This window comes from Pipistrellus hanaki (genome assembly GCF_964339955.1).
Source record: "Pipistrellus hanaki genome assembly, chromosome: 17".
Classification (NCBI taxonomy): Eukaryota; Metazoa; Chordata; class Mammalia; order Chiroptera; family Vespertilionidae; genus Pipistrellus; species Pipistrellus hanaki.
This window is the reverse complement of record NC_140519.1, coordinates 40,352,962-40,371,181: the sequence shown is the minus strand read 5'-3', so window position 1 is coordinate 40,371,181 and position 18,220 is coordinate 40,352,962. Positions and strand designations below refer to the sequence as shown.

General features: G+C 50.2%; 1 protein-coding gene across 1 annotated transcript in view; it reads right to left on the bottom strand.

Moving 5' to 3' along the window:
• Positions 1 to 17,387: 17,387 nt before the first annotated feature.
• Positions 17,388 to 18,220, bottom strand: part of ATP6V1C1 (ATPase H+ transporting V1 subunit C1) — a 36,233-nt gene continuing 35,400 nt past the window's right edge. Inside the window, exon 13 of the mRNA XM_084864588.1 lies at positions 17,388 to 18,002. Within this exon, the coding sequence (XP_084720714.1) occupies positions 17,907 to 18,002 (96 nt within the window). The 3' untranslated portion in view covers positions 17,388 to 17,906. The remainder of the gene's footprint in view (positions 18,003 to 18,220) is intronic.

Below are 18,220 nucleotides of genomic sequence, written 5' to 3'. Positions count from 1 at the left end.
CTCTAGGCTGTACGTTACACTGTGATGACTATTCTGTAACAACCAGTTTGTACTTCTTAATTCCTTCACCTTTTCCTCCCAGCCCTCCAACACTCCTCCCATCTGGCAACTTTCAAAATGTTCTCTGTGTCTATGAGTCTGTTTCTCTTCTGCTTGTTCATTTACTTTGTGTTTGTTTTGTTTTTAGGTTCAAGCGTTGATAGGTATGTATATATTGCCATTTTGTTGTGCAAACTTTTGATCTTTATATTTTTCTTCTTCTTAAAAAAGATCTTTAACATTTCATGTAATACTCGTTTTGTGGTAATGAACTCCTTTATCTTTTTCTTATATGGGAAGCTCTTCTTCTGACCTTCAGTTCCAAATGATAGCTTTGCTGGTTAGAGTGACCTTGGTTGTAGGTCCTTGCTTTTCATCACTGAGTGTTCCTTGCCAATCCCTTCTGGCCTAGAAAGAAATCTGCTGACAATCTTAGGGGAACTCTCTTTTAGGTAACTAACTGCTTTTCTCTTGCTGCTTTCAAGATTCTCTCTTTGTTTTTAACCTATTGCATTTTAATGATGATGTGTCTTGGTGTGGGCCTCTTTGGATTCATCTTGTTTGGACTCTCTGAGCTTCCTGGTCTTGTGTGTCTACTTTCTTCTCCAGGTTAGGAAGTTTTCCGTCGTTACTTTTTCACATAGGTTTTCAATTCCTTGCATTCTCTCTTCTCCTTTTGTCATCCCCATGATGAGAATGCTGATATGCTTGAAACTGTCCCAGAGGCTCTTTACACTATCCTTATTTTGGGGGCATTCCTTTTTTTTTTTTCCCCCTCTGTTCTGATTGGATATTTTTTTGCTTCCTTATATTCCAAATCACTGATTTGATTATTGATTTCATTTACTCTACTATTGATTCCCTGTAGATTATCCTTTACTTCAGTTAGTTTATCCTTCATTCCTGACTCCCCCCCCCCCCGCCCTTTTTTTTTAATGATGTTGATATGCTAAGTTCATTGAGCATCCTTCTAACCAGTGTTTTGAACTCTGCATCTAGTGGAGTACTTGTCTCCATTTTGTTTAGTTCTTTTTTTTTGGAGTTTTGTTCTGTTCTTTCATTTGGGACATGTCTCTTTGTCTCCTCATTCTGGCAGCCTCCCTGTGTTTGTTTCTATATATTAAGTAAAACTGCTACATCTCCCAGGCGTGGTAGAGTGACCTAAGATAGGAGGTGTCCTGTAGGATCCAGTGGCTCAACCTCCCTGATCACCTAAGCTGGCACTTAAGGTGCACCCCCCGCCCCAATATAAGCTGTGTACACCCTCCTCTTGTAATGGAACAGCTTGATTTCTGTTGGCATGAGAGTGATAGAGATTTACTCTCAGGTGTATCAGCTGCGAGGAAAGGCTGCAACCACTGACCACCCTCCCTCCACACTGTGGACAATCAGCTGTCAGGGGCCTGTTCCACTGAGCAGGACTTGCTTCAGCAGGGCTCTAGTGCCCACTGAGTCTGCTCCTTGAGGGTGTTGCTTGTGGAGGTGGTTGGGTGGTGGTGCTTTGATGTGGTCTGAAGCTGTCCTCCTGGTATGCTAGCTCTGGGGCCTCTCAGGAGGAGCAGGCCAAGGTCAGCCACCACCTGTGTTCTGCCTGGGGTGACCTGGCAGGAGCTACAAAACAATCTGTAGATGGCTGCTACTTGTGCTGGGCATAGAGGTGCCCAGGTGAGGCCATGCTTCGAGCTAAGGCCAGCTGCTGCTAGTACCGAGCCTGGGGCCACTTAGGGGGAGGTACAGAGCATGCTGAGGCCAGATGATGCTTGTTTGAGAGATTTTAGGAAAGTCTGATGCATGAGCCAGGATGGGGCATTCCTATGGAAAAGCCGCAGGAAACAACTTGGGTGGGCCTGACTGTGGGATGGGCCTCTGGGCAAACAGTGTGAGCCAGCGTGATGGAGTCTCAGATGTGGTGCCACCTGAGACTCTGTGGGGAAAGAGCTAATCAAAGGAACAACGACCTCTGCCCGCACTTCTGTCTTGGAGAAAGCTGCTCCCCCACCTCTCGCCCTGATGCCGGACAATTCATTCCTCCCTGTATGTCTCTGGTGCCTTTGAAGCTACTGCCACAGCTCTGGAACTCAGAGGGAGGGAGTCCAAGTAGGTCTGTGCATGGGCCCTTTAAGAGGCTGCCTGGGACTCCAGCAGCCTCTGTCCTCCTCAGCCTCAATCCCTGCTGCTTTTTACAGCCAGAAGTTAAGGAAATTTCTCTTCCTGGCACTAGAACTCTGGGCCAGGGGGGGGGGGGGGGGGGTGACAGGGAGGGGCTGCTATAGCCGAGATATCCCTCCCAATTTTTACTGCCAAATGTGGGTGTGGGTGTGGGACCAGCCCATTTTGCATCTCTGTGGTAGGCACCAGAGGTAAGATAGATAAGAACAGAGGAAGGATGATGGGCCAGCTGGGTGCCTAGCAAAGGACACTTGTAGGGTGAGACCTCACCCCCAGGGGGCCTTTCCTCCCCTAGCATATTACCGGTCCTGCAGTTTGGACCCCCTGACCTTCCCTCCCTGGAGACAACATCTAGGCCTCAGTTGTATTTCAGCTCCAGGCCCTGAAGTGCAAGAAAACCAGACGGCTGACCTCAGGACCAGCCGCAGCTGCATGGAATGACGGCCCCCTGCCCTGGCGCAGAGCCATCAACCATGGGGACCACAACCCTGAAAAGGCGCACCTGGAAAACTGCCGAATATTGAGCTCTTCCCCTGAAACCTCCACCCTTCAAAGCCTTGGGATGGAGGACCCCTGCCCTCTCCCTCCCGGCAGCATGCTTGGTTAAAACGTCAAACAGCAGCCGAAACCGGTTTGGCTCAGTGGAAAGAGCATCGGTCTGCGGACTGAAGGGTCCCGGGTTCGATTCTGGTCAAGGGCATGTGCATTGGTTGCGGGCACATCCCCAGTTGGGGGGGCGGGGGTGTGCAGGAGGCAGCTGGTCAATGTTTCTCTCTCATCAATGTTTCTAGCTTTCTATCCCTCTCCTTTCCTCTCTGTAAAAAATCAACAAAATATATTTTTTAAAAAGTAAAAATAAAAATAAAATAAAATGTCAAACAGCAGTTTTCATATAAGATGGCTGCTTCCAATAGACCCCTCTCCTCTGGAGGCACCTGGGGTCAAGGGTTGCCAGACACTGATTGATCCCTAAGTCAACAACCTCTGAGCCCGTCCCAGGAACCTGCTCAGAGCCAAACCGGGCCTCGCCCCATGCACGCCCTCTTTCCCGAGCCGATTCCCCTATTGTGCGGTCTGAAAGGGACACCTGTGAGCTGCCGGATCCAATCACTGCAGCTTCTCTCTGGAAACGCTGCCCTTTCTGAACGTTTCCCACCGAAACTGGGTGCCTTCCCTTTCTAATGAACTCCAGCGGCCTCTTCCCCTGTGCTGGCCGCTATAATTATGCCCCACTCCGCTCGGAGAGGGCTGTTCGAAACAGGGGATGTGCAAGGTGACCTTGCTGTCACTCCTCGTTTATCCGGGCTTGGATGCTGGGGAGGAGGAGGAGGACGTGGCTTGATGAGTTGTTTTCTCCCCTCGGCTCAGAGGGGTGGGCTGACATACGTGTGTGAGTGCCTTCCTTTCAGCCCCCAGAGCAGCCGAGGGGGCGAGGGCAGGCCCGGGGGTGTGCTCAGGGCTGTGTGACTGCGGAGGAGGAAGACGGCTGGTGCTGTCATTATTTAAAATCGCTTCCGCCCACGGGGCTGAGTCACCGAGCGTCACAGCCGGGGGTTGGCATCGTCTCGGCGGAGCTCTCCGCTCTCGGTCGTGCCCGTGGCTGCGGTCTCGGCACAGCGGCTCCTCTCTCAGGTGCCCGGAGAGTCCCTCTTCCCGACACAGCGATGCCCGCGCTGGGGCAGCACCGGGCGCTGCCAACCTGCGCTCTCCGGGGGCCCTGCGACGCCCACTTCACACAAGAAAGGACGAGTCTAAGAGGCTGAGGGCCTCGCCCCAGGGCCACCGGAGAGCATTCCGGACCGGAACCCAGGTCTCCTGCCTCCTGGCCTAATTCCGGCCCAACAGAGGCCCTTTGGGTACAGGGGTCCTCAAACTTTTTAAAGTGGGGGCCAGATCACTGTCCCTCAGAGAGCTGGAGGGCCGGACTATATGAACTACTAATTCCTACTGTAACACCTCGGCTGCGCTCACTGCCCAAAAAACCTGGCGGGCAGGATCAGACTCCTCTGCGGGCCGCATGTGGCCCGCAGGCCGTAGTTTGAAGACCCCTGCTCTAGTCCAACCTCTGGTCTCACTTTATTTATTTTCCATTGAGCCAGCATCCAGGAATCCCCTAGTGCAATGGTCGGCAAACTCATTAGTCAACAGAGCCAAATATCAACGGTAAAACAATTGAAATTTCTTTCGAGAGACAAATTTTTTAAACTTAAACTATTTAGGTAGGTACATTGTTGTTAACTTAATTAGGGTACTCCTAAGCTGGCCTTTGCTAAAATCTCAAGTGGCCAAAGAGCCACATGTGGCTCTCAAGCCACAGTTTGCTGACCTCTGCTGTAGGCCTGTGTGTGGCGGGCGGGGGCCTGGTTAGCAGACAGCCTCAGGAACAGGCAGAGGGGCGCAGGCCGAACTCCCTTCTCCCCTTCCCGCCTGTTGGACCCTCTCAGAATTGCCCTGCCTCACGGCCAGCACTCCGTGTCCTACCGGCATCTCCTTACCGCAGCTCGGCACTGAATTATTAAGGAGTTTAAAAATGGCCCGGACCGGTTTGGCTCAGTGGGTAGAGCGTCGGCCTGCGGACTGAAAGGTCCCGGGTTTGATTCCGGTCAAGGGCATGTACCTTGGTTGCGGGCACATCCCCAGTGGGGGGGGGGGGGGGGTAACAGGAGGCAGCTGGTCGATGTTTCTCTCTCATCGACGTTTCTAACTCTCTGTCCCTCTCAATTCCTCTCTGTGTAAAATCAATAAAATATATTAAATAAAAAAAAAAATGAAGGACCTGCCACTGGCACTAGATGTGCCTCTCACGAGAGTCTCTTCCACTGAGCTGTAGGAGCCGCTGATCCTCAGACAAACTCCAGAGAAACAGTGACAAGCTCCACAGAGATGACAGGATCACTCAACAACGTCTCATGAGGGCCTGCAAGGTGGAGCTACAGGGCCTGAGCACAAAATCCCGAGATCCCACCTTCGGCGCTGTCTTAGGAGGACGGTCCTCACGGAACGCAACTGAAGCCCGCGAAGGCCAGAAAGGGGGGGGGGGGGCACTCATAGCTCCCAAGGTGGGCAGCCGCAGGCTCCAGGCGATGCTGACGCCAGGGGCTCAGTCTACGGGTTTCCACGCTCCCCTTTCCTTGTTGTTAATCCTCACGGAGGATTCTGTCCCCATTGGCTTTTAGAGGGAAGTGGGAGGGAGGAAGGAAAGGAGGGGGAGAGAGAAACATCCGTTGGTTGCCTCCAGCACTTTTAGGAACAAATGGATGGGTTTGGCCGCCAGTTAAAAGTGAGGAGGGTTGCGTGGGAGGGAGAGGCCTCGGCTTGATTGACGAGGTGCGCCCCGGGGGGCAGGGGACAGGATGGGGGGACCCAGTGCTTCTCCGCCGGGGGCAGCACCGCACCCCGGGGGGGCATTTAGAAATGGGGGGTGTTTGGGTTGATCCAGTGAGCGGACAGGACCAAACACCCTTCACGCCACAGGGACAGTCAACTCCACGGAGAACGGTCAGATCCCAAAAGCCAAAAGCGCCCCTTCCGAGACATGCTGGCACCGATCTCCAAGGACACCCACCTGCCGGGCCGGGGAGATGAGGGGATGAGGGACCAAAACCTCAGGAAAGAGATGACCCCAGAGCCCGGGTGACACGCAGGGCGGCAGGAAGAGCGCTCCCAGGCCAGACCCTTCTGAAACCCCAGCGAGGTCTGTGCAGGCGTGGTCTCCGGGGCAGCAGCACGTGGGCCCACCAGCATCCCCTGGGACCCGTTAGCCGCAAAGCCGAGGGCCCGACCGCCTAAGCCAGTGTTTCCCGAACTTCTCTCAGGATGAGGATCACCTGGTGGAGTTGGTAAACTACAGGTTCCTGAATCCCAACTAAGAAGCGCTAAACTAGAATGTTTGGGAACATATTGGTAAAATTGTATACTTTAGTGCTCTAAGACAGTGCTCTAAGACAGAGCACTAAGTTAAGTATACAATTTTACCTCTATGTTCCCAAACATTCTAGTTTAGCGCTTCTTAGTTGGGATTCAGGAACCTGTAGTTCAGTGTTTCCCAACCTTCTCTCATGATGAGAATCACCTGGTGGAGTTGTTAAAACACAGATTCCTGAATCCCAACTAAGAAGTGCTAAGCTAGAATTTTTGAGAACATATAGGTAAAATTGCATACCTAACTTAGTGCTCTGTATATAACATCTGTGTTAGAGCACTAGTTAAGTATACAATTTTACCTCTATGTTCCCAAACATTCTAGTTTAGCACTTCTTAGTTGGGATTCAGGAATCTGTGTTTTAACAACTCCACCAGGTGATTCTCATCATGAGAGAAGTTTGGGAAACACTGGCCTGTGGTGTAACAGACCCTCCAGGACGGGTGACTCTGATGAGCAGTCACGCGTGAGAGCCACTGGAAAGCAGGGCACGAAAGAAGAAATGAGAGTTTCTTTCTTTCTTTTTTTTTTTTTTAATATATTTTATTGATTTTGTACAGAGAGGAAGGGAGAGAGATAGAAAGCTAGAAACATCGATGAGAGAGAGAGTCATCGATCAGCTGCCTCTTGCACACCCCCTACTGGGGATATGCCCGCAACCAAGGTACATGCCCTTGACCGGAATCGAACCCGGGACCCTTCAGTCCCCAAGCCGACACTCTATCCATTGAGCCAAACCGGTCTCGGCAGAAATGAGAGTTTCTATTAAAAAAAAAAAAAAAGGAGTGATAAAAAGTGACAAATGCTATGGAGTCAAGCAGAGCAGCCCCTACATTTGATTGCACAGGATGCTTTCAAGGACTTCACCAAGACTCACTTCAGCAGATGGGCCCGCAGGGCGTTCAGCAGGCTGAGGGCTGACGTGGCGGGAAACAGAATAAAGGACTGGGAAGGGAAAGCAACAGGAGGAATCGGTAGTAGGACTCAGGGCCCAGGAGAGTTCCCAGGAAGGAAGAACAGACTTATGCTTATATAACATAGATATAAAAAATAAACTAGCCGAAACCGGTTTGGCTCAATGGATAGAGTGTCGGCTTGGGGACTGAAAGGTCCCGGGTTCAATTCCGATCAAGGGCATGTACCTTGGTTGCGGGCACATCCCCAGTAGGGGGTGTGCAAGAGGCAGCTGATCGATGACTCTCTCTCATCGATGTTTCTAACTCTCTATCTCTCTCCCTTACTCTCTGTACAAAATCAATAAAATATATATATATATATATATATATATATATATATATGTATATATATATATATATATATATATATATATATTTTAAAGTAAACTGGAAAGAGGAGAAAATTCTAGGAGTAAAAGCGCGGAGACCCATGCACCAGGAGGCGGGCGCCGGGCGGTAAGGCTGCAGCGGAGTGCTGCCCGCGGAAGGGGCAGGGACATGCTGGTGGGAGGAGGACAGACCTTCCCGGAAACGGGAGGCAGAGGCACAGCAGTCTGGAGGTGCTGGAAAACAGGGCGTTCAGCACTTGGCACGAGCACCCAGGAGGCTCCTAGGAGTCACAAGCCCAATTGCTTCCAGTTAAATCCCAGTTTGACCATCCCATCGCTGTGTGACCTTAGGCAGAGTCATTAACCTCTCGGAATCTCCATCTCTCCCACCTTCCTGGGAAAGAGGAGGCCTGATCCTAGGCGCAGAGCCAAGGGGCAGGAGTTGGGATGGGGCCTTGAGAAACGGGGACATTTGGAAGGATCTCTGTGGGAAATGGGAGATGGTTGACGACCAGAGACCAGTAAAAAGAGCACATGCAAAACACAGTGAAAGGGCACGCAACCAGAATGCAAAACCAGGGCGACGGAAAACAAACAAACAAAAAAATCCCCACGATGTCACAGCTCTGAACTCAGACTTCAGTTTTTTCTCTTTTGGTTCAGCGTCTGCGTATATCAAACAACAGATAAGCAAGAACCCCCGCACCCAGGACAGTGTGGTGACTGAGAAAGCAAGAGCTGCTGAAGCCGGTCTGGCTCAGTGGATAGAGCGTCAGTCTGCAGACTGAAAGGTCCCGGGTTCGATTCCGGTCAAGGGCATGTACGTTGGTTGTGGGCACATCCCCAGTGGGGGGTGTGCAGGAGGCAGCTGGTCGATGTTTCTCTCCCATCGACGTTTCTAGCTCTCTATCCCTCTCCCTTCCTCTCTGTAAAAAATCAATAAAATATATTAAAAAAAAAAAAAGAAAGAAAGAAAGAAAGAAAGAAAGAGCTGCCTGTGATGAGTTCATCTGATGTGTCCCCCTGACCAGGCCGCGGGGCGCCCACAGAGGTGGCCACACATCACTCTGGGTGCTTCTGGGAGGGTGTTTGGGGAGGAGAGGAACGTGTATGGGTGGACTACGGTGAGCAGATGGCCCTCCCTGATGTGGGTGGGCCTCGTCCCGTCAGCTGAAGGCCAGATTCGAACACAAAGCTGGCTCCCCCCGAGGAAGGGAGAATTCTCTTGCCCGAGGGCCTTGGATCTGGGACGTCAGCTCTTCCTGGTTCTCCAGCAGCTTCTGGACGTTAGTTAGACTCAGCGTGGGCTATCGGCTCCCGGTATGCCGGACTTTCCCGCCCCCGTGACCCTAGGAGCCAATTGATTATAAAAGCCCCACATATAGATCTCCCATCGGCCTTCTTCTTCTGGAGGACTCCGACGGAGGCGCTGCCTGGTTGCAGGGTTGAGCACGCTCCCTCTCCACTTCAGGAAACGTTTGAAATGGCTGCTTAGCAACACCAGGTTTCAGGCACGAGAGCTTTCTTTTCAACTGCAATCCTCCCGGGAGAAAAGGCAGGTTTGTTGGAAAGGGGTTCTGAAATAAAGGCGGGGGAGGGGGGGGGGGAGAGGAAGAAAAAATAAACAGAAGGAATTACCCAGATGAAGACTACCAGAATGTTAAAAAAAAAAAAATTAATCTTATAAAATTAAGAAGCAAAGAATAAGAGGGGAAACTAGACAACTGGAAAAAAAGCAATAAAAGTCAGTCAATAAGCAATGGCATTGAAGGAAGAGAAAAAGGAGAGTCTAGTAAGAGTCCCTGAGGCTTCACACGTTTGAGGTGGGGTTCGGGGGGCGGGAGGCCGGTTACGCCAGGACAGCACCGCGCCTCTCGGAGCCGCAGAGCGGACTCCCAGGCCGGAGGGACCGCCTGGGCCCGGCTGTGCAGCTAAGAGCCTTCCAGGCCAAGTATTTTAGGAAAGAAATCCTGACGCAAGGGCACGCAGCCAATTAAAATCTGGGAAGCTGTGACTGTGGAAAATTTGACATTTCCTTTCAACATCAGCACCTGCTTCCACAGCCCTGTTCCAGAACGGAACACGAGTCCTCCTCGGTTCACACATCCCAGCGCCGCTTCCTCCGGGAGAACGGGCGGGTCCAGGTGACGGCGCAGGGGTCTTCAAACTACGGCCCGCGGGCCACATGCGGCCCGCAGAGGAGTCTGATCCGGCCCGCCAGGTTTTTTGGGCAGTGAGCGCAGCCGAGGTGTTACAGTAGGAATTAGTAGTTCATATAGTCCGGCCCTCCAGCTCTCTGAGGGACCGTGATCTGGCCCCCACTTTAAAAAGTTTGAGGACCCCTGCAGAGGCACGGAGTGGCAACAATTTAATGATAGATTTTCATTTCTTCTATTTTTTAAAATATATTTTATTGATTTTTTTTTTTACAGAGAGGGATAGAGTTAGAAACATCGATGACAGAGAAACATCGATCAGCTGCCTCCTGCACACCTCCTACTGGGGATGTGCCTGCAACCAAGTTACATGCCCTTGACCGGAATTGCACCCGGGACCTTTCAGTCCTCAGGCCGACGCTCTATCCACTGAGCCATACCGATCAGGGCTACATTTCTTCTATTACTGAGTGGAGGGTGGAGCCACTTATCTCTTAGGAAAAGGCCGTAACAGTTTGAAGCTGTTCATTATAAAAATAAGCAGCCAAGGCCCAGCTGTTGTGGCTCAGGGTTGAGCACTGACTATGAGGTGGTCATGGTCCGATTCCTGGACAGGGCATGTGCCTGGGTTGCAAGCTTGAACCCCAGCAGGGGGCGTGCAGAAGGCAGCCAATCAATGGTTCTCTTTCATCATTAATGTTTCTCTCTCTCTCCCTTCCTCTCTAAAATCAATAAAAAATATATTTTAGAAAGAAAGGAAGAAAGAAAGGGGAAAGATTAAAACCTGGCAGATGGGGCAGCTCCCAGGGGCAGGAGAGAAAAGCAGACCAGTCCTGGGCGCACTCACAACCAACACCCGTGATCGGTTCCCCATCAGAGAGACTCAGATATTAAACAGTATTTAATAAAATACTAAACAGCTTTTAGAAAAGACACAGAGAGGCAAATTAAAATTTCGAAAAGTAAAGGGAAAACTCCCATTTGGACAACGGGACCCTCTTCTGGGAGAAGAGCAGGAGCGAGGAGGGCCTGCGGACGTGGTCGGGGCCTTGGCGTGTCTGCCAGTGGTGCCAGGGCTGTCGGGGGCAGCTACAATAGTTAGTTATTAACCCAAGAGAAGGCGCCTGGGCCTGATGCACTAGGAAGCTACAGCTTCCACAGGCCCGCCCGGGGACAGGGCAGCTGCATAGCCGCCGAGGGGATTAGCCTCCCTCGGTGCCCCGCTGAGCAGGGAGGATTCCGGGGGGGGGGGGGGGGGGGGGGGAGGAAAAATAGTACCGGAGAAATTCCTCTGCTGAGGCGTGTGCAGAGGCTAAGATGGTGCAGAGGCTAAGATGGTGCAGAGGCTAAGACAGTGCAGAGGCTAAGACGGTGCAGGGGGTGGGCCCAGCACCCGCCCTCCATGGGCCAGGAGAGAGAACGGGTATGTCCAAAGAAAGTTTACTCCTTCCCAAACCCCAGGACATAGAACTGAAGCTTAACAAAGGCTTGGGGTTGGTTCATTCATTGGCTCATCCGAACCATCCAGCCTTGGAGGCAGACGTGCAGACCGGGAAGTGAGACACGGGCCAGCGCAGCCGGGAACAGAGACTAAGCTGGACTAGGGGTAACGGCACAGAATCCCCGGGCCCTGGCCCTCCTCCTGGGGTTGGTGAGGACAAGGGTGGGCCGTCAGCTCCAGCGACTGCTCTCCTTTCCACGACGTGAGACGAGGCCATGGGGCACCTGGGGACAGCCTTTGTTTTCGCTCCCGTAACTTCTGCCACGATACCGCCCCTCCTCCGAGGCGTGCGTCCTTGAAATGCGTTTCCCTCGATACCGTGAAGGAATCCCGTTTCCACCAGCAACAGGGTGAAGGGGAGGTGAGAGGGGAGGGGGACCAGGAGGCCCGTGGGAGGCTGCCAGTAGATTGGGGGGGAGGAGGGCTGGGGGGGGGGGGAAGAAGGGCCCCTGGGTGCTGGAGGGCCTGAATGCAAAGGGTGAGAGGCACTCAAGGAGCCAAGAGCAGCCAACGGGGAGGAGCTGGAGCACTGGCTACACTCCCCCCTCCCGCCTTGGCCGGTTGTCCCTCAGTGCCCAGCAGTGCCACTGGCCTGGAGAGAGGTAAGATCCCTGCCCACATGTCACTGATGAAAACAACCCGAGACGAGGTGCCACCCGTCTGTCTACCACCTGCCTCTTTCCCATGGGCCCTGGGACGTCACTAACTTCTTGCTAGAGACTGGAGCTGCTCGCTATTTTATGAGCCTCTTAATTCCTAACAGTCCACAGAGACAAGGTCCCAGATCCTGTGCTGAGGTGAGCGGCTCCCTGCTGCCTCCCTAGAGCCCGGCCCAGCAGACGCCCGCACAGGACGCGCGCTGTGAGCCCTGACTGACAGCAGAGACCACGCTCCCGTCAGAAGCACAGCTGTGTTTCCAGTCCCGCCGAGTCAATATTTCCCAGCAGGAACAGCTTGGGGTCTGTCGGTATCACACCCGGTTTACCCTCCTGTACACGAAGGCACGGAGTATGTGCCGCTGTCTTCTGTGATCAGATAAAGAAGCTGTCTGCAGCCGTCAGAGGCACATCAACAGTGATCCAGAAAGCAACCCTCTCCTCGCCTAGAGTCTCCGACTCGGGGGAAATTAAACCTAGAGAGAGAGGTGGATAGGAGCCGGGCTGGGTCTTCCGGTTAGAGGAACAAACGGAGCCACAGGACATGGGGCATACTGGGAACTCAAGTCATGGGGTTCCTGACTTCTATGTGACCCACAACACCTGCCCTGCCCAAGGCAGGAGCCACTAGCCCAGTGGTCCTCAACCTTCCTAACGCCTCCACCCTTTAACACAGTTCCTCATGCTGTGGTGACCCCCAACCATAAAATTATTGTCGTTGCTACTTCATAACTGTAATTTTGCTATTGTCATGAATCGTAATGTAAATATCTGTGTTTTTCCGGTGGCCTTAGGCGACCCCTGTGAAAGGGTCGTTCGACCCCCAAAGGGGTCACACCCCACAGGTTGAGAACCTCCAGCAGGGCTGCCTAAGACCATCGGAAAACACAGATATTTACATTACGATTCATGACAATAGCAAAAGTACAGTTATTAAGTAGCAACGAAAATAATGTTATGGCTGGGGGTCACCACAACATGAGGAGCTGTGTTAAAGGGTCGCGGCATTAGGAAGGTTGAGGACCATTGCACTAGCCACTGTGCCTTCTTACTGCTCAGCAGCACATTCCCAGGACCTCAGACAAGGCCTGGTTTCTAGTCTGTGCTCAGAACTATTTGCTGAACATGTGCTTATTAAAGATGTGTGCACACACACAGAGATAGGCATGTGGACATACATCTTTACTTTTTTCATTTTGCCTTTGGCAAGTGAAAATGTTGTCACTGGTTGGCATAAGTCATCTGAAAGGTGTTTGGGTTACACACACACACACACACACACACACACACACACACGCTGGATTAAGTCACAGAATGAACGCATCGCCTACCATTTCCTGAGAACTTTGTGTCAATCAACACTTCTCACAAAATACTCCAAACCAGAATGGGTTTCTCTACATCGACTGTATTTCATAACCAAACCATGAGGAGGGAAGGAGGGGGAAAAAAACAAACTATTATTACCTGTTTGCTTTTCAGTGGCACCACAGTGCCCTCTTGCGGTAAAATCAGTACTTGTGTACGAGTCAATTTTTATTTTAAAACATGTTACTTTATGCTTCCAGTAACATTAAAACATGTACTGAGGCATAATTACTTGGAAAATCTACCCAAATATGTACCTGGTTAAATAAGAAACCTGGCCAGTTGTATTGGTGAAAAAGATAAAGAGAATGACCTGTCACAGAACTCTCCGTAAGTCCCACATACCAGGAAATGGTGAAATACACGAAAGCTGCTCTTTGGATTTAATATTCTGATCATTTCTGTTCATCCTCTGGTTAAACAAACGCTACTTTCAAGTTCAGGGAGAGTTGTACATACAATTTACAACACTTTCTTTTTTTTTGGTCTAAAACTGGCGATACTCTTTGCTGCATTCAACTCCTTTTTTCACTTTTAGTATCTTCTTTTAGTTTCCTCATGCACACCATTCTTTTGGAAGTCTGTGTTTCGGTTGTTGTTTTAAACTTTACAAGCAGCCGAAGCCAGTTTGGTTCAGTGGATAGAGCGTCGGCCTGCGGACTGAAAGGTTCCAGGTTCGATTCAGGTCAAGGGCATGTACCTTGGCTGCGGGCACATCCCCGGTAGGGGGTGTGCAGGAGGCAGCTGGTCGATGTTTCTCTCTCATCGAGGTTTCCGGCTCTCTCTCTCTCTCCCTTCCTCTCTGTAAAGAATCAATAAAATATATATTAAAAAAATAATAATAAAATAAATAAACTTTACAAGCAGTGATAAATCACACCCAAAGTGGGTTTTGAATTAAAAGATAAAAAAAAATGTGACCTCGGTCATATCAGACAGTGTTTGCAAACTTCAGTTTGATATGCTAAGGTCCTGAGAGCAGAGAGGACACCTGCACTGAGGCAGAACTTTCTGGTTCTATTGATGAAGAATACATAATGCTTCGTCGGGAGACAGAGCAGGAAAAACTGATTGCGCATAATGCTCCTAATGAGTACGATCTGGGTGAAGTAGAGAAGAATCACAATTTGGAAGGAACCGCAAGAGGCTCACAAGTCCTAATTCAAGGGCTCTATTTGGGGTTCACAGGAAGCTTTAAAAGGCAGTCTGATTGTAATTGGCTGACCGCTCGTTTCCGGGGTGTAGGTTAAAAATGTAGAGTGCTGCCCAGCTGCCATGGTTCAATGACTGAACTTCGACCTATGAACCCACAGGTCATGGTTCAGTTTCCAGTCGGGGCACACGCCCAGGTTGCGGGTTAGATCCTGGTGGGGGGCACTGCAGGAGGCAGCCGGTCAAGGATTCTCTCTCATCATTGACATTCGTCTCTCTCTCCTCGCCTCCTCTTTTTAATGCCTGTGCTCGCCAGCTGTAAGCCGGGCCTCTGGCTGAGTGGCACTCCCCCTGGTGGTCAGTGTGCACCATAGCGACCAGTAATTCTGTTGGTTCCACTGTGTCACTTAGGCTTTTGCTATGTAGACATTGCTTTAAAGTTTAAAGGTATACTTGATTTGTGCTCATTCAAAAAGCCGTATGGATTATGTCCCACCAGACCAGTCTGCTTCAGAGCGACTCTAGGAAGTACCATGAGAGGCAGGGAAATCTCCTGGTTGAGTAAGAGGCTACTGAAATTAGTATGCATCACCTAGACATCCTTGTCCATCAAAGATAAAATGACCGAGGCCAGGGATTGAACCTGCAACTGAGGTACGTGCCCTTGAATCAAACCCACAACCCTTAGGTCCACAGGCCAATGCTCAAAAGACCTGACCCAATGTCTTTTCTTTTTAAAAAAATAGGTTTTTGGGTTTTTTTTGTTTGTTTGTTTTTTAGAGAAAGGATGTTTCTAACAGAGTCCTAGATAGAAACATGGATGAGAGGGACATCATCGATCGGCTGCCTCCTGCATGCCACTTACTGGGGATCAAGCCCACAACCCAGGCATGTGCCCTGACCAGGGATCAAAGCATGACCTCCTGGTTCATAGGTTGATGCTTGACCACTGAGCCACACTGGCTGGGCTCCACATCACTAACTTGAACTCTGGTTATGGAAAGCGTTTGGCTCACTTACACAGTAAGCACCTTGTGGAAGGCAGGAGACGTGGTGCCAAGCAAAGATCTCAGCCATCAGAATTCCCAGGTTCAAGTTCTGATTCCAACTCAAATCTTGGGAGTTTTAACAAAGAAATCCCTTCACTTCTTTGACCCTCAGCCCCTGCAGTGCAGAATGGGGACGGGCGGCCCTCGCACCACGAACAGGGCAGGGATGAGGGGGCGAGTGTGCGCACCAGGGAAGGGTCTCGGCTCTCCCCTACAGAACCGGTAGATCCGTCACACAGAGCAAGGCCAGCGGTGAGAGAGCCCCTCCCCAGGAAACGCCAATAATCACCAAGACTGAGCTCGAGACACTCAAACTGCTTTAATGTTATGTTACAGACACAAGCTCTGTTATTCATCTCGCCGCCCCCACCGTCACTTCTTCCCTGTCTTCAGACTCCACAGTGTTCCGGGCCCAGAAATTCCAGCTCACACACCAGGGAACGAGGAGCGGCCAGCACTCCTCCGGGACTGTAAGTACACATCTCAGGCACTCACCGGGCCCCTTCCTAAGTTCCCCATGTGCGTACGGGAGCTTGCCTCCTCCGCACAGCAGCCCAGGGAGTGGGGATCTCTAGGCGGTGAAGGAGGGACCGAGCGTGGAGACCGACCTCAGAGCTGTTCCGGGGCAGAGCCGGGCTCGGCTCCAGAGCCACACTCCGCCACGCTGCTGGGCGGCGTCCCTGAGAACAGTCCTAGCGGAAGTCCCGTGTTTCCAGACCCACGCTGGGATTTTAAACTTGATACAATTCCACCTCCTCGTATCATAATAGTATTAAAGTCTGAACCAAACCTTACATATTGCATAGGCCTACAAATCATTCAATCAGCAAAACACATTGCCCATGATAGAAATGATACTCCCTTTACAGATCCTGAGACTCAAAGACTACTCCTAAGAAACAGAACCAGAATTTTTTATCAAAAGCAAAACTTTTCAGCTTCCTCTTAGCCGAAGGAAAACTGAAAATAAAATCTGCATTCCAGGCAGGTTTACAATGAACATTAATGGATGACTTGGCAGTATGTGTCAAAATGTAAGCATACACACCTTCCAATCTGCTTCCAGGATCTCTTACAGAAATACTAATAGGAGGAAACAAAGACAGCTGTGCCACATGTTTACTAAAGCAGTGTTTATACAAGCCAAACTAAAGCAAGCTATATCCATCCTGTCAGCTGTATTATGGCACAAACACATGAGGGCAAACCACACAGCTGGTTAAAAGAACGAGGTAGCTCTAGATACATGGACACATAAGGATATTGGGTACATTAGTGAGAAAAAGGGTGACAGAATATGTGCAGTATGCTCTTATTTTTATTTAAAAATAAAGTGTGTGAGAGAGCGAGAGAGAGAGACAATGCTGTGGAGATACAAAAAGGCCTGAGAGAGGGGGAGGGGGGAGAGAGAGAGAGAGGGAGGGAGGGAGAGGGAGAGGGAGAGGGAAAGAATGCTGTGGAGATACAAAAGGGCCTGGAAGAATACATACACACACTTCTTTGGGAAGAAGCAATTGGCTGGGGGTGGGAAGGTGGGGAGGGCAGGGAGGGCAGTGGAGGGAGCAGGCATCATCTCTCATGTTTTGCTTTTAGAAGTCTATATAGTAGTTTGAAGTTAACAATTACTTTTGAAATACAAGGGGCTTGGAGACTAATTTCCTAGAGAAAATAGGATCGTTTCTAAATGCTCTTAAAATGAAATGTAAACTCTTTCTCCCACTCACCCAGGCGGCGAGGGCACAGGAAGGGCAGTCTGCCACAAAGCCCAGTTTAAAAGCTCTAACGATGCTAAACTACGTCATGAACTAAAGGCTGGCAATGCTTCTATCTTCAGACTAGGTCATAAATGTCCAAATAAAGGCTTTTATCATTATAGATCTTTAAAATGTGTAAAATAGACAAAACAGGTGACTTAAAGCTGCATAGTTTCGCTATATTCAAAATTGGCCTTACTTCCTAATGGTTTGAGAACTATGAATCTAGTGTCCAGATGTAAACGCCCATCCTGAAAGTGGCACAGCCAGTGAGCTCTGATCCCATTCACTGAACTCTCCAGCTGAATTGCAGTCTGAAGGGACGCACACCACATACGCCTTTGCACAGGTCACTTTATTCTCTCCTGTGGATGTCGACAAAGCTCAGAGATTTCATTGGAAACACTGAGAAAGCACATACCTGAATAGTGTCACATTTCTTTACATCACGATTCAGTAACTACTAAACAGTTATGTCTACTAAATATAGTGAGCAAAATGGCATAAATGTTTACACCATTCCCTTGTAAACAAGGCTTTTGTGCACAACAGTAACAAATGGAATTACGAATATCACAACATGGATGAGGCAAGACCTCTTTAAATAAACTATCCTATTTATAAATAGACTCTGATTTTTTTTCAGTACACATTTACAGACCTGATCAATAAAAAGAAACAAGACATACATTTTTCGTTGCAAAGAAAATGTTTGGAAATGGACGGCGATGGGAGAATTCACCGAGGAAGAGGGTCAGAAGCAAGCAAGGGTGAGAGAGTGGAACGCACTGCCATACTTCAGCCTGTTTCGGTGAGCGTTCGCCCACACAGGGACGGGGCTGTGGGGGACTCTCTTCACTTGAATTCCAGCAAGTTGCAGTCGATCTTGTAATATACATAGGGGTAGTACTCCTGCTGGCTCAGGTTTAAGCCGGGGATGTCCATAGGCGCCTATGGAAACCAGACAGATCGCTCGATTACGTACTTACAGAAAAAGCCAGCGAAGAAGTGTTACCATGTACCTTCTATTAAACGCCTCCTCTGGACTCAGGTTTTGCCTTTCTGCTAATCTAATTTGAGGTAGGCCTTATCACCTCCATTTTGCAAATGAGGAAAACCCCTCAGGAAGGAAACGCAGGGCAGTTAAGGCCAAACTTCAAGCCTGCTGA